Below are 11676 nucleotides of genomic sequence, written 5' to 3' on the forward strand. Positions count from 1 at the left end.
CCGCGCCATGTGGTACGTGCGCCTCCGCCTGGCGCGCGTGTAGCGCATGCGCCTCCCCCTGCCACCGGCGGCGCGCGGGGCGGGGCGGGGCCGAGCGGGGGCGTTAGTCGCGCGCGGCAGCAGCGTGAGGAGCAGCGCGCCCCGGTCCCTCAGCCCGCCATGGCCGCCGCGTACCGGCTCGTCCTCGTCCGCCACGGCGAGAGCGCCTGGAACCTCGAGAACCGCTTCAGCGGATGGTACGACGCCGACCTCAGCCCCGCCGGGCAGCAGGAGGCGCGGCGCGGTGGCGAGGCCCTACGAGGTACCGGTGGACGAGGGAGGGGGTCCCGGGCAAGAGGGGGGTCGCGGGGGACGGGGGGAAAGGGATGCGGCCCAGTGCGGTCACGTCGAGCCTAACGGGTGCTGGTCTGGGGCTCTCCGATGCTGGGCGAGGGCCTCCAGGGCCAGGTCGGGGGTTCAGTGCTGCTGGGAGAGTCCGAGGTACCGCAGTGTGCTGCTTCTCCGGTACCGGTCGTGTCTTGGCCGCCGCCGCCGCTTTTTGTAAAGACGAGGACGCGACCGCTACCGGTGCGGTGAGGCCGCCGCCCTTGGCCTTTCACCGGTTGCATAAGGCCGGGCACTCACCTTCCTGGTCTTCCTCCGCCCCCCCTTTCCCCGTAATTTCTAGATGCCGGCTATGAGTTCGACATCTGCTTCACCTCGGTACAAAAGCGGGCGATCCGTACTCTCTGGACCGTCCTGGATGCCATTGATCAGATGTGGCTACCCGTTATCCGGACCTGGCGCCTAAATGAGAGGCACTATGGGGCTCTCACGGGTTTGAACAAGGCTGAGACAGCAGCGAAGCACGGTGAGGCGCAGGTCAAGATCTGGAGGCGCTCCTATGACATCCCTCCGCCTCCCATGCAGTCTGACCACCCCTTCTACAGCACTATTGCAAAGGTAAGACCCATTGCTCTCTGACTGCCTTGCAAAGAGTCTCTTAAAAGTCACCTGCAATGTGGCCTGGCTGTCTGTGTAAGGTCTCCTGTGTCTCTGTTGCGTTATCTGGGGCTGTTGTGCATGGTGCTGGTAGACTTTAGGCTGAGTTTATCCTGCCTTCTCCCTGTGAAGTTGCTGGGCATTGTACAGGCAGATCCAAAGAAGAGGGCACAATATCTCTGTTAATCATTAGTGCCATGATCCATTCATGGATGTTTGATCTGGTTTCTTTGCCTGGATAGGCAATGTATGACTTTTCCCAGGAGGGCTCATGGCCCTGACTCATTGGCTCATGAGTGGCTCATTGCAGCCCCAAACCTCAGAGTCAATTTCTTGCTTCCAGGTTTGGCTTTGCTTACACATAGTGGGTCCTCAGGTAGAAAATCTGGGGGAGAGACAAAATCTTGCCACCATATTCCCACACTGGATGGGAGGCACTGGGCTGCTGTGTGAGCATGGTTGTTCTCCCAGGATCGCCGCTATGCCGACCTGACAGAGGACCAGCTGCCAACATGCGAGAGCTTGAAGGACACCATTGCCCGGGCTCTGCCTTTCTGGAACGAGGAAATCGTCCCACAGATCAAAGAGGGCAAACGAGTCCTTATTGCAGCTCACGGCAATAGCCTGCGTGGGATTGTCAAGCACCTGGAAGGTAGGTCACCCCTGCAGGGGCATCCCAGGGACCCCCTCCTCCCCAGCTGCCACTGAGGGAAGGTCCAAGAGTGACGGCACTGCTGTGTTTGCAGGCATGTCAGAAGAGGCCATCATGGAGCTGAACTTGCCCACTGGCATCCCCATTGTCTACGAGCTGGACAAGAACCTGAAACCTGTCAAGCCCATGCAGTTCCTGGGGGATGAGGAGACGGTGCGCAAGGCCATGGAGGCTGTTGCTGCTCAGGGCAAGGCCAAGAAGTGAGGGCAGGCAGCAGAGCAGCACACAGTAGAGCCCCCTGCCATCCCCCACCCCTCTGTTCACACCCCCACAGTTGTAGGAACTCGGAGCTGTGGAGCTGGAGGCGCTCCCCACGGTTAGGCCCATTCCCTCAGACCAGGCTCCCCTCTGCAGATAGCCTGGGGGCTCCGGGGCGAGGGCTGGACACGGAGGTCTGGTGTGAAAGGGAGCCCTGTCTCTGCCAGGCAGCGACCCCACACCTGTCCACGCTGTGATCCCAACCCTCAGACCGTGTCTGCAGAGGGACAGGCCAAGCAGTCCCTTGCCATGCCAGGCTCCTCCTTTGCTTTGCATCCCTGGCAGCTCTCGTCACCTGTTTACTGTAGTTTTGTCACTTGATTTAGTCCTCCTGGGAGCAGTGAGGCAAGTGCAGTGCCGGCAGTGACCAAGGTGGGTACCCCATCCCCTCGTGGGTGCGTGGCTCAGTGACTGGGATGCCACTGGAAGGGTTGTGTTTTCGTGCACGTGGTACAGCACCCCAGGGTGGTACTCACGACTCTGGGCCCAGCTCTGCCAGCCCCTGCTTTAACTACACTGCCTTCAGACAAGGGTGAGGGAGGGAGCCTGTTGCCTGGAGGTCTGTGTCTGCGACATGCTTCCCCCAGCTGATGCACATCCTCTTCCTGCTGGTGAAGCAGGTGCTGTTGTGTCCCATCCCTCACGTGTGTGTACGTGGCCTGTCACTGTGGCCTCCCCTCTGCCGGTGTCGTGAGCCTGGGCTTGCACGGGGTCAGTGTAACTGTCCAACCATAGCAGCTGTCTTGTTCCAGTTCAATAAAGGAGTAATGCGCAATAAGGAGGTGTCCACGTGTCTCTGGGCCGTGTGGGCTCCCTGCTGCCAGCATGTGCACATGCAGCAGTCACTGCTGGGCACAGACATGAGCATGCAGAAGCTGTGCCAGGCTCAAGGAGCAAAGCTCAGCTCTGCAGTCTCTGCCAAGAGGGTGATACCTTGCCATGCTCTGGTTTTTGGGCTCTGTGTGTGCCACACCCTCGTCCCAAAGGGCAGGGCATGCATGTGTGGCCTGAGGAGATATATCCCCAGGCTCTTCTCACCCACAGCCCACCCTGGTGTGCTGAGACACGCTCTGCTCCAGGCTTGACTCCTGTGTGGGGAAACCAGCCCAGTGAGGTGAGTGCCCAGCACAGCTGCAACCCAGGGCTCTGTGTTGTTGGCATCACTGCAGCAAAGTCACTCCATCACTCCCCTTCATCAGGAGTGAAAATGTGCTTCCTTCTGCCCCTGGTGTAATAGAAGCTGCTCCCTCACCTGCTGTGCTGCAAGAGCCAGACCAGAATGCTGTAGATAGCCCTGGCTCCCCCACTGACTGTAAAGAATAAAGCAGGAAGCTCTCAAAAAAAATTTATTATCCAAAAGCAGCAAACCTGTCCTGCCAGTGGAGGCCTGGCTGAACCTGTGAAGGAGGTGGGAGCCCAGGGGCTGCTCTGGTTCCACAGGCCCCAGAGCTGCAGCCCCCTGCCCCCTCAGGTGTTACGTCTGCAGGAACTGGGGCTGCACCCGGGCCACCTTACGGAACTCCTTGGTGTGTGTCCGTGGGCACTGCATCTCGCACCAGCTGATGGGCACCATCTGCACCCCTGGGGCACAATATGTCAGGGTTGCTCCTTCCCAAACTTGCATTCCTCCATGTGGAGAGGGAGGCAGCTTCATCAGCTGCCCCTAAGGCAGGGATGAGCACTGTTTCAGCCCAGACCCTGTCCTGCCCCTACCTGCCTCACTGCGTGCCACCACCACGCCCAGCTCGTTCTCTGCTGTGCTCAGCAGGTAGTTGGACTGCGCGTCCCCCAGGGAGATCTGGTTGGACAGGGGTTAAGGGAAAGACTTCCACAAGGGAGCTTGAGCCAACCCACTGTCCCTGAGGGGGAAGGATACAACTTTGGCCAGGACGATGTCACTGGGGCGGAAGCTCTTGTACACTTCTACCTGCACAGGAGAGAGCAGGCAGTGCCACACAGCGTGCTGTCAGTGGGGATACAGGGCCCCCACAAGCATAAACGGGGGTAGAACAGTTACTGGCAGTGGCTCACTGACCTTATCCTTCTCCGTGGCTCGGATGTCTTCTCTCCTGAAAAAGGAGATGGAGGGATCTGAGTGCCAATGAGCAAAGACAACTCAACAGCCTGGGGCAGAAGCCGTCCCGGCCTCCCTGGGTGCTCATCAGGACCTGCTGGACACCAGCCCAGTGCTCAGGGCAGCGCTCCAGCTCAGGGCAGCCAGCTGCACTGCCCACAACAGCCTTCCTCCCCCGAAGGGTGGGGGATCCTAACCTTTTCCCTACCGTATGGTGCCTCGGAAGGTAGATTTCAGCGGTGTGGAGCCAACATACAGGATGTGGACCTTGGCAAAGCGAGAGTTAATACTGCAGACCTGCACGTAGGAAAAGGGAACTCAGTGGTCCAGGCAGGGAAAGGGCAGGGAGCAGGCAGGGCTGCATGGGGAGCTCAGGTCTCACTTGGCCTCCTCCACCCTGTGACCAAGCAATGGTGGGACACCTGGCAGCAAGCCAGGTGAGGAAGATGATACTTGTGCAATTCGAGGCACCAGAATAAGGCTGAGACCTGCAGTGACCCCAGTCCCTCTCCTGCCACCAGGAACGTAAGGAAACTAATCCCTGGTCTGTGTCAACCTTTCTACAAGCTGCTTGAGACACTGACCTGCATGTTCCGTGCCCCAGAAAGAGTTATGGAAGGAGAGCAAAGAAAATCCTCCCCTCAAGCCCACCTCCAACTCAGGGCAGGTGTCCCTCATGCCAATACCCACTTTCTTTGGGAGTGAGAGACTCAACGGAGCCCGTGGGCTGCCCCTGCCCTGGTGGGAGTTGTACAGAGGGGACTAAGAAGCCCAGGGACTCCTCACCCCACCCCATCCGTGTGCAGGACAAATCTCAGTATGAGACAGAGTCAAGGCCCATGCAGTTTGTCAATGCAGCGCTCCAGCGCCCCACCTTGCATGTCACCACAGCCCCCACGTTGGGCAGGAGCTGGGACTCGCTGTCTCTCACCACCGACACCACGGGCAGCTGCAGGGCAAGACACGAGGGTCAGCACAGGGCACAGCTCGTGCAGAGGATCACCAGCCGAACCCCATCGGAGTCCGATTCCCCGCCGCAGCCCGGTTTCCAGGGAGGCTGTGCAGCCCTGGGGAGGAGCAGCAGTGCCGCGGCCGCGCTCACCTCGCTGTCCTCATTCTTTCTCTCCAGGCAGCCAGCCAGCGAGGAGAAGATGAAGCCATGACGAGTGTAGGTCCCGCTCCCAGCCGTGGCCTCCTCCGTGCTGCACAGCCGCTCGCCTGCGACACAGGGGCTCAGGGGCTGCCGGGGACCCGGGCACAGCGCTCGCTCCCAACCGGCCTAGTGCGGGGCATCCCGAGACAAGCCCCTCCGCACTGCCTCGACCCTACTCCTCTCCTAAGCCACCGCGCTCCCTTTCCGGGCAGCCCCAGCCCCAGGAGCCCCGAGCCGCACGAACCGCACTCACCAGGGACGCAGTAGCGTGCAGGAGGCGCCATGCCCGCTGCCGACAGGGCATCACCAGAAAGCCCTCACCCTATTGGTTCCAGACGTCAATGCTGCTCTGTAAGCGTCGCGGCTATTGGTTCTCGTCTCCCGACGTGAGGCATGCTGGGAGCTGTAGTCCGGTGACGGCAGACGGTGCTCCCGGCATGCCGTGCGCGGGCGCTGCCCGGGGGCCGGCGGGGCCCGGGCATGGAGGCGGCGGGCCCAGGTCGGCGGCGCCGGGCGGGGGTGTCGGGGCCTTGCGAGAGCTGTGGGCTTCTAGGGGCTGTGGCTGCAGTGGGGCTGGGCGGCGATACAGAGGTGCTGTGGGGCGGGAAGCGCGGGGGCCGGGAGGCGATGGGGGATGCTCCGTGTGCCGAGGGCAGGAGGGGCTTGTGCGGAGCCGGGAGGCAGCGGGGTCTGTCGCCATGGGGGCGCTTGGGATGGGAGGCAGCGGGGGGAACGCTGCTGGTCTGCAGGGGCCGGGATGCTGCGGGGCAGGGAGAGCCGGCTGTTAGGGGGCTGGGTGCGGTGGGGCTGTCGGCACGGGCAGCCTTTGAGGATGGGGCTGAATACCGCAGAGTGCCTGGGCGCTGTGGGGCTGGGTGCTGCCGAGCCGGGGGAGCCGGGCGCTGCGGAGCCACAGGAGGGTGCCACAGGGCTGCGCCTGGCTGCCTGGACCCGGCAGCGTGAGGCCTCGCCTTTGCCTGGGGTGGGGCCAAATCCAAGGATCCGCACCCCTCGGCTGTGATGTTGCCAGCGCTCTTGTCTGTGCTGGTGGTTGCTGTCCCATTCCATGGGCTCGGTGCCCCGCTGGGATGTGGGGATGGCCATAGACAGGCGAGGGCTGGATCCCAGTGCCTGGCTGGGCAGGGGAAAGTTGTGTGGCTCTACTGGAGCCTCATCTCTGTGATTGTGGTGCTGTGTTCAGGCAGGTGCCTGGGAACAGTGGGTCTTGCTCTAGAGCAGGCTGGCTGCCTCCACTGTGGGTTCCCTGCCCAACAGCTGCTGCTATTGTAGGTGAGGAAGCTTCTCCGGGGGGCAGGAAGGTGCTGTGTCTTTGGAGGAAAGGGCTGACCTCAACACCTGCTTCTGGCTGCAGTATTCTGTCTTTTACCACGCTGACAGCACAGGGATGTGTGCCACCCAAAGGCTGCACCACAGGAGGTTGTTGCTTCACTTTGCACCTGCTGAGTTTCAAGGAAAAGCTCTTGGCAAACCAAAGGGGAAATGTGGAGAAAAGGGTGATGCAGACTTTTGCATATCCCACCTCTGCCATACCAGGGCAGGAGCCATGCCTGTGACCTGGAATGGGCTGCTGGGTCTGGGGTCCTCGTATCCAGCAGATCCCAATGCTGGGGTCAACCCCACACTCCTCAGGCAGGGTGGGGGAGAGCCCTGCCTCCTTTGGGCAGCCCATCTGGATAGTGCAGCTTCTGCCCTCACCCTCCCTGCTGCTCCCCAGGGGCTGTGTTGGTGGGCACAGCAGCACAGACGGATGATCCCTGCTGGAGGGACTCTCAGCTCTGGCACCGGTGCCTGGCACCAGACCAAGACGAGTGCTTGGCCCAGGCTCAGAACGTGCCTTGGCAGGACCCTGGGGCAGCCTTACTGCTTAATATTGATGGGTATTGCCTGCACGGAGACCTGGGGGCCCCAGCCCTGCAGATCGTTTTCCCACGTGCTGGGCCAGATCAGGTTCCTCGTCACTCCCAGCAAAGCTCTCAGGCAGGACAAGGGGCTCAGCAGGCAGGGGGGCACTGGCCAGGGGCTGTCCCTGGGCCTCTCGTTTGCTGGTGTGTGGCACTGTTCAAGGATCCAGGCGAGGAGAAGGAGGAAGTGTTGGGACTCTTGGAGTGAGGCTGTGAGATTGGGAGGGTGGCCTCTGCAACTTGGTCCAGAAGTTGAGGTGAAGGGAAGTAGCATCCTTCACTTTAAGGAGGGACTAGTGGAGGAGGGGTAATCCTGTATTGGCTCATCCACATTTTCCTTGTGTGGACTCCCCTGTTCATGAACATGTTGGGAAGGGCTGAAATCATCTCTGGAAATGGCCCAGCATCCTGGATGTTCATGCCTTCTCTGGTTTCCTCTGAGTCAGACTCTCCGTGTCACTCCCCCGGCCCCCTCCCCGCTGGGAAAGACGAGATGGGACCAGAGAGCACCTGAGCCCAGATGCTGAGGGGCCTGTGCCCCCTGCTCCGTGCAAAGAGACATCCCGGCGACAGCGGCCCCGCAGCCTCCAGGAGCCTGGGCTCAGCTTCTCCGGCTCGGCATCCTTGTCAGTTCAGGGAGCTGCACTACCGCCACCAGCGCGTCAGGGAGGGGAAATCCTTCCCGAGGGACAGCCAGGCAGCAGGGTGGCCTGCCCACGCCGAGCTCCTGTCCCCCCAGGCGTGGTGCGGCAGGGATGAGGAGCCGGCAGCGGATGTTTGCCGCGGTGATGCGCCTGCTCCTCAAGTGCCTGCGGCTGGGCCGGCGGCGGCGCTTCAAGCTGGTGCGGCACGTGGAGCAGCTGTGGCACTACGGGCACCTCTGCCTCCGCTCCCTGCTCTACAACTCCTTCACCAACGGCGATGTGGTGCTTGACTCTCTCTTCGAGCCGGTCTACTGGCTGGTGGACCATGTTACCCGGTGGTTTGGTGTGGTGAGTCCCCCTCATGGGGCAGGGTACGCGTGGTGCTGGGGTAACGGGCTCAGGGCTGCCTGCTTCAGGCAGGAAGTGAGCTGGGACCTGTGTGTGGTTCAGATTGGTTTCCTCTGGCTCTGTCTTGCTCGTGCCTCTTTCCAGGCAGCAAGGGGCAGGCGCTGCCCACTCCAGTGACCTGGGTCCCTCTCCTGTAGGTGTTTGTGGCACTGGTGATTGGGCTGACGAGCTCTATTGTGGCCATCGTGTACATCTGCCTGCTGCCCCTCATCCTGCAGACCTACACACCTGCCTGGATATGCTGGCACCTCGCCTATGGACACTGGAACCTCATCATGATTGTCTTCCACTACTACATGGCTATCACCACTTCACCTGGGCACCCACCACAGGTGAGGCACCAAGTGAGCTACAACTGGTCCCTGGGAACAGCCTGGTTATGTGGTTGCAGGATGCCTCTAAACTGGGGAGGCTAGGCTGGGCAGTGCAGAGTGGGGAGGCAGCGGAGGAGGGCAGGAGTGTGAGATACAGGGTTTAAGATGAACAAATCTCTTCTGACCTGTGCACAGGCCAAGAACGACCTCACTGGTGTGTCCATCTGCAGGAAATGCATTGCCCCTAAGCCAGCTCGCACCCATCACTGCAGCATCTGCAACAGGTAGGACACCCTCCCTCTGCCTGGAGCAGCCTTTGGCGCCCTGTTCCTCACCCCCTGCCCCAGTGTGAGACAGGGGCCCTTCTCCTCTGCTCTGCCACCTCCTCACCCTGTCGCTTGCAGCCTGCAGGGCTGGGGGGTGCCTGTCCCCTCCCAAACACACCACTTGCCCTGGCTCTGACACTGGCACTGGTCTCCTCTCTCCCAGGTGTGTGCTGAAGATGGACCATCACTGCCGTATCCTTCTGCAGTACTAACCAGTGGCACACTCCTGGGGGGATCCAGCACTGCTTCCCCCTTCTCTCCCAGTCCCTTCTCTCAAGGAGATAGCCAGCATAGGAATGGGTGATGGGAGCAGGGCCCAGAAGAACTGCCCTGGTCACTGGGTTGGGTTTGGACCTGTGGTCTGTCACAGTTACGTACCTTTAACCCCAGAGGCAGCCTGGCTAAACAACTGTGTGGGACACTACAACCACCGCTACTTCTTCTCTTTCTGCTTGTTCATGACCATGGGCTGCATTTACTGCAGCATCAGCGGCTGGGAGATGTTCCGGGATGCCTACGCAGCCATTGAGGTGAGCAGCCTCTCCTGCCATGCACCAAGGCTGCCTGGCTTCCCCAGGCTGAGCTTGCAGAGCAAGGCTGGGCCAGGCCCAGCCCTCTAGTGACTTTGCTTCCCCTCTTCCTCCTCCTGCAAGGCCCCCAGCTGCTCTGGTCCTGTGGGGGTGTGAGGGGAAAGGTCCCTGTCCCGCTCCTCTGAGACACATAACTGGTGCCCTGTTTTCCATCCCCCTAGAGAATGAAACTGCTTGAGAAGGAGAGACTGCAGGTGGCTGCCAACCAGGTGGGACATCCCTGCCCCCCAGCTGCTCCAGGCAGTGTGGAGCAGAGCTGCCGTGCAGGCTGGGTCCTGCTTGGGGCTCTGTTCTCAAGGAGCACCCCACATCAGAACCAGCCCCCATGTTCATCTCACATGTCAGAGAGCTGGGCTGGTCAGGCAGCTCTGCTATGGACAGTGCCTCCAGCAGCTTGGGGTCTGCCTCTCTGCACCCAGCTTCCAGGGGCTTGGGTTGGTGACAGCTTCTTGGCATGTGCTGCTCAGGCCATGGTCTCCTGGTGAAACTGCAGCACTACATACACATCTCACCATGACCACAAGCTGCAGTGTCCTGACCAGGCCCATGGCTGCTCCCTGCCCCCTTACCTCCAGCCCACTGTTCCTCACACCTGTGCCAGCTCTAGGTGTCTGTCTGTCTGTCTCGTGGCTGTCCCAGACTGCCTCCCCCTTGCCCTGGCTGTTGCATTAGTTCCAGCTGCAATCCTTTCTTGCTGTCCAAGCTCTGCAGCAGGGAGGGGTGCAGAGATCCCTGTCTGGCTTCAAGCTGTAAAGCAGTTTGGGTAATCCTCCCTCTCTGGTCCTTTTCCAGACATACTACCAGACCCCACCACCCACCTTCTCCTTCCGCCAGAGAGCTTTCCACAAGAGCGTGGTCTACCTCTGGGTCCTGTGCAGGTGAGGGGGCCCAGGGGCTGGGGAAAACAGTCAAGCTGTGACATAACTCACCATCTACCTGCCTGTAGCTGGGCTTGCTCACTCTAGCACAGATGTTGCTGCCCTGCCAGCCTTTGGGCCACAGAGAAGGAGAGATTTTGTCTCCGTCACAGGAGATTAGACAAGCCGACCCACTTACGCGGCTGTGGGTGCGGGGAGGCAGCCTCAGCCCCCGCCAGCTGCAGTGCCAGGGAAGGAAGGCCTGTGTTCCACCTGCTGTCCCTTGTCATAACTAGCTCGGTTGCACTGGCCCTGGGTGCCCTGACGCTGTGGCACGCTGCCCTCATTACCCGTGGGGAAACGAGCATCGAACGGCACATCAACAGAAAGGAGAGGCAGAGACTGCAGAAGAAAGGCAAGGTGAGCATAGCCAATGGCACGGGGGCTGGCTGGGGCAGAGCCAGACGTGATGTGCCTCTCCCTGTCCTGCAGGCCTTCAGGAACCCCTACAGTTACGGCAGCTGGGATAATTGGAAGGTGTTCCTGGGTGTGGATGTGCCAAGGTAAAATCCTGGGGAAGCCCCTGCCTGAGAAGGTGGTGGCTCAGCAGCTCTTGGGGTTGTAGGGACAACAGGGGCTCTCCTTGGGCTGCTGGGGGAGGAGAACAGTGAACATTGATCCCACACTGCACTGCACTGGGCTTCGTAAGGTGTGGAAGACGTGGACATTATTGGCCTTGTGCCTGAGGAGCCCTGTCTGGTGACAAAGTTGTGTGCCCAGCACACCTTTGCCAAGAGAATCTGAGCTGAGGAGCTCAGCCATTGTGGCAGCTCAGGATATGGTTCCTCAGAGCTGAGAAGCACCAAGACTTCACCTTTTGGCCGTGGCCTCACTTTCCCCACAGGCACTGGCTCACCCGTGTCCTGCTGCCCTCTCCTCACCTGCCCCACGGGACAGGCCTGAGCTGGGACCTGCCTCCCTGTGTGACGGAGCAACGCACGCCACTCCTGGCCATCTGAGGCCCTGTGCTCTGGACATCCCTTCCACAGGCAGGGGAGTGCAATGGGGAACCCACTCCACCACTGCAGCTTCCTTTGGCCAAAGTGCCTGGCAGAAGGCTGGCACATATCACTGACTGGAGCCAGAGCTACGGGAAACTGTGGACAGCGCTGGTGCCTGGACACCTGCCCTCTTGGCTCTTGGTGGCTGCAGGCAGCCCAGGGGCGAGGTGGCAGAGCTACTGCTCCCTGCTCCAGCTGGACGGTGCTGCCCTCATGAGCACAGGTACGGGCCAGCATTGGCCCAGCTCAGCTCTCTGAAGGGCTGGGCGCAGAGGATGCCACCCCCACGTGCTCCCTGGGGAGTCTTTTTAAGATCATCTACTAAATACTGTTTTTTTTTAAGGGAGTCTGTTTTTGTTATCTTGTGGAGGACATG

General features: G+C 60.8%; 3 protein-coding genes across 8 annotated transcripts; 2 read left to right on the forward strand and 1 right to left on the reverse strand.

The window, feature by feature from the left end:
- The first annotated feature begins 83 nt into the window (after nucleotides 1-83).
- On the forward strand, nucleotides 84-2729 carry PGAM1 (phosphoglycerate mutase 1). The gene is made up of 4 exons (XM_041460957.1): nucleotides 84-301; nucleotides 668-942; nucleotides 1453-1633; nucleotides 1728-2729. Exons 1-4 carry the CDS (start codon nucleotides 160-162, stop codon nucleotides 1895-1897), a joined length of 768 nt encoding a protein of 255 aa, XP_041316891.1. The 5' UTR covers nucleotides 84-159; the 3' UTR covers nucleotides 1898-2729.
- Nucleotides 2730-3284: 555 nt separating this feature from the next.
- Nucleotides 3285-5552, reverse strand: EXOSC1 (exosome component 1). Of its 2 annotated transcripts, none has more exons than XM_041460977.1 (8): nucleotides 5432-5552; nucleotides 5128-5243; nucleotides 4900-4974; nucleotides 4234-4322; nucleotides 3987-4020; nucleotides 3828-3878; nucleotides 3665-3749; nucleotides 3285-3532 (listed from the first exon to the last, which is right to left on the reverse strand). In XM_041460977.1, the coding sequence occupies exons 1-8, from the start codon at nucleotides 5460-5462 to the stop codon at nucleotides 3426-3428; spliced, it is 588 nt and encodes a 195-aa protein (XP_041316911.1). In that variant the 5' UTR covers nucleotides 5463-5552; the 3' UTR covers nucleotides 3285-3425. The 2 variants fall into 2 exon arrangements, with proteins under 2 accessions (XP_041316911.1, XP_041316910.1); XM_041460976.1 differs by having other exon boundaries at nucleotides 3285-3577.
- Nucleotides 5507-11642, forward strand: ZDHHC16 (zinc finger DHHC-type palmitoyltransferase 16). 5 transcript variants are annotated; one of them, XM_041460965.1, is made up of 11 exons: nucleotides 5616-5677; nucleotides 7840-8092; nucleotides 8290-8484; nucleotides 8662-8750; nucleotides 8956-8984; nucleotides 9189-9322; nucleotides 9544-9591; nucleotides 10175-10260; nucleotides 10536-10659; nucleotides 10732-10802; nucleotides 11144-11642. In XM_041460965.1, exons 1-11 carry the CDS (start codon nucleotides 5616-5618, stop codon nucleotides 11256-11258), a joined length of 1206 nt encoding a protein of 401 aa, XP_041316899.1. In that variant the 3' UTR covers nucleotides 11259-11642. The 5 variants fall into 5 exon arrangements, with proteins under 5 accessions (XP_041316903.1, XP_041316901.1, XP_041316899.1 ...); XM_041460969.1 differs by having other exon boundaries at nucleotides 5507-5677; nucleotides 10536-10802; XM_041460967.1 differs by having other exon boundaries at nucleotides 5579-5677; nucleotides 7547-8092; nucleotides 10536-10802.
- The last annotated feature ends 34 nt before the right edge of the window (nucleotides 11643-11676 follow it).

This window comes from Pyrgilauda ruficollis, unplaced genomic scaffold (assembly GCF_017590135.1).
Source record: "Pyrgilauda ruficollis isolate IOZ18807 unplaced genomic scaffold, ASM1759013v1 scaffold15, whole genome shotgun sequence".
NCBI classification, from domain to species: Eukaryota; Metazoa; Chordata; class Aves; order Passeriformes; family Passeridae; genus Pyrgilauda; species Pyrgilauda ruficollis.

Coding starts and splice junctions, on each gene's coding strand:
- PGAM1 (XM_041460957.1), top strand. CDS start 160: ATGGCCGCCGCGTACCGGCTCGTCCTCGTCCGCCACGGCGAGAGCGCC. Junction 302..667: donor CGGTGGCGAGGCCCTACGAG/GTACCGGTGGAC, acceptor CGTAATTTCTAG/ATGCCGGCTATGAGTTCGAC. Junction 943..1,452: donor TCTACAGCACTATTGCAAAG/GTAAGACCCATT, acceptor TTGTTCTCCCAG/GATCGCCGCTATGCCGACCT.
- EXOSC1 (XM_041460976.1), bottom strand. CDS start 5,462: ATGGCGCCTCCTGCACGCTACTGCGTCCCTG. Junction 4,021..4,233: donor ACCTTCCGAGGCACCATACG/GTAGGGAAAAGG, acceptor CTCCTTTTTCAG/GAGAGAAGACATCCGAGCCA. Junction 3,578..3,664: donor GGTGGCACGCAGTGAGGCAG/GTAGGGGCAGGA, acceptor CTCCACATGGAG/GAATGCAAGTTTGGGAAGGA.
- ZDHHC16 (XM_041460969.1), top strand. CDS start 5,520: ATGCTGCTCTGTAAGCGTCGCGGCTATTGGTTCTCGTCTCCCGACGTG. Junction 8,485..8,661: donor CACCTGGGCACCCACCACAG/GTGAGGCACCAA, acceptor ACCTGTGCACAG/GCCAAGAACGACCTCACTGG. Junction 8,985..9,188: donor GAAGATGGACCATCACTGCC/GTATCCTTCTGC, acceptor CCCCAGAGGCAG/CCTGGCTAAACAACTGTGTG.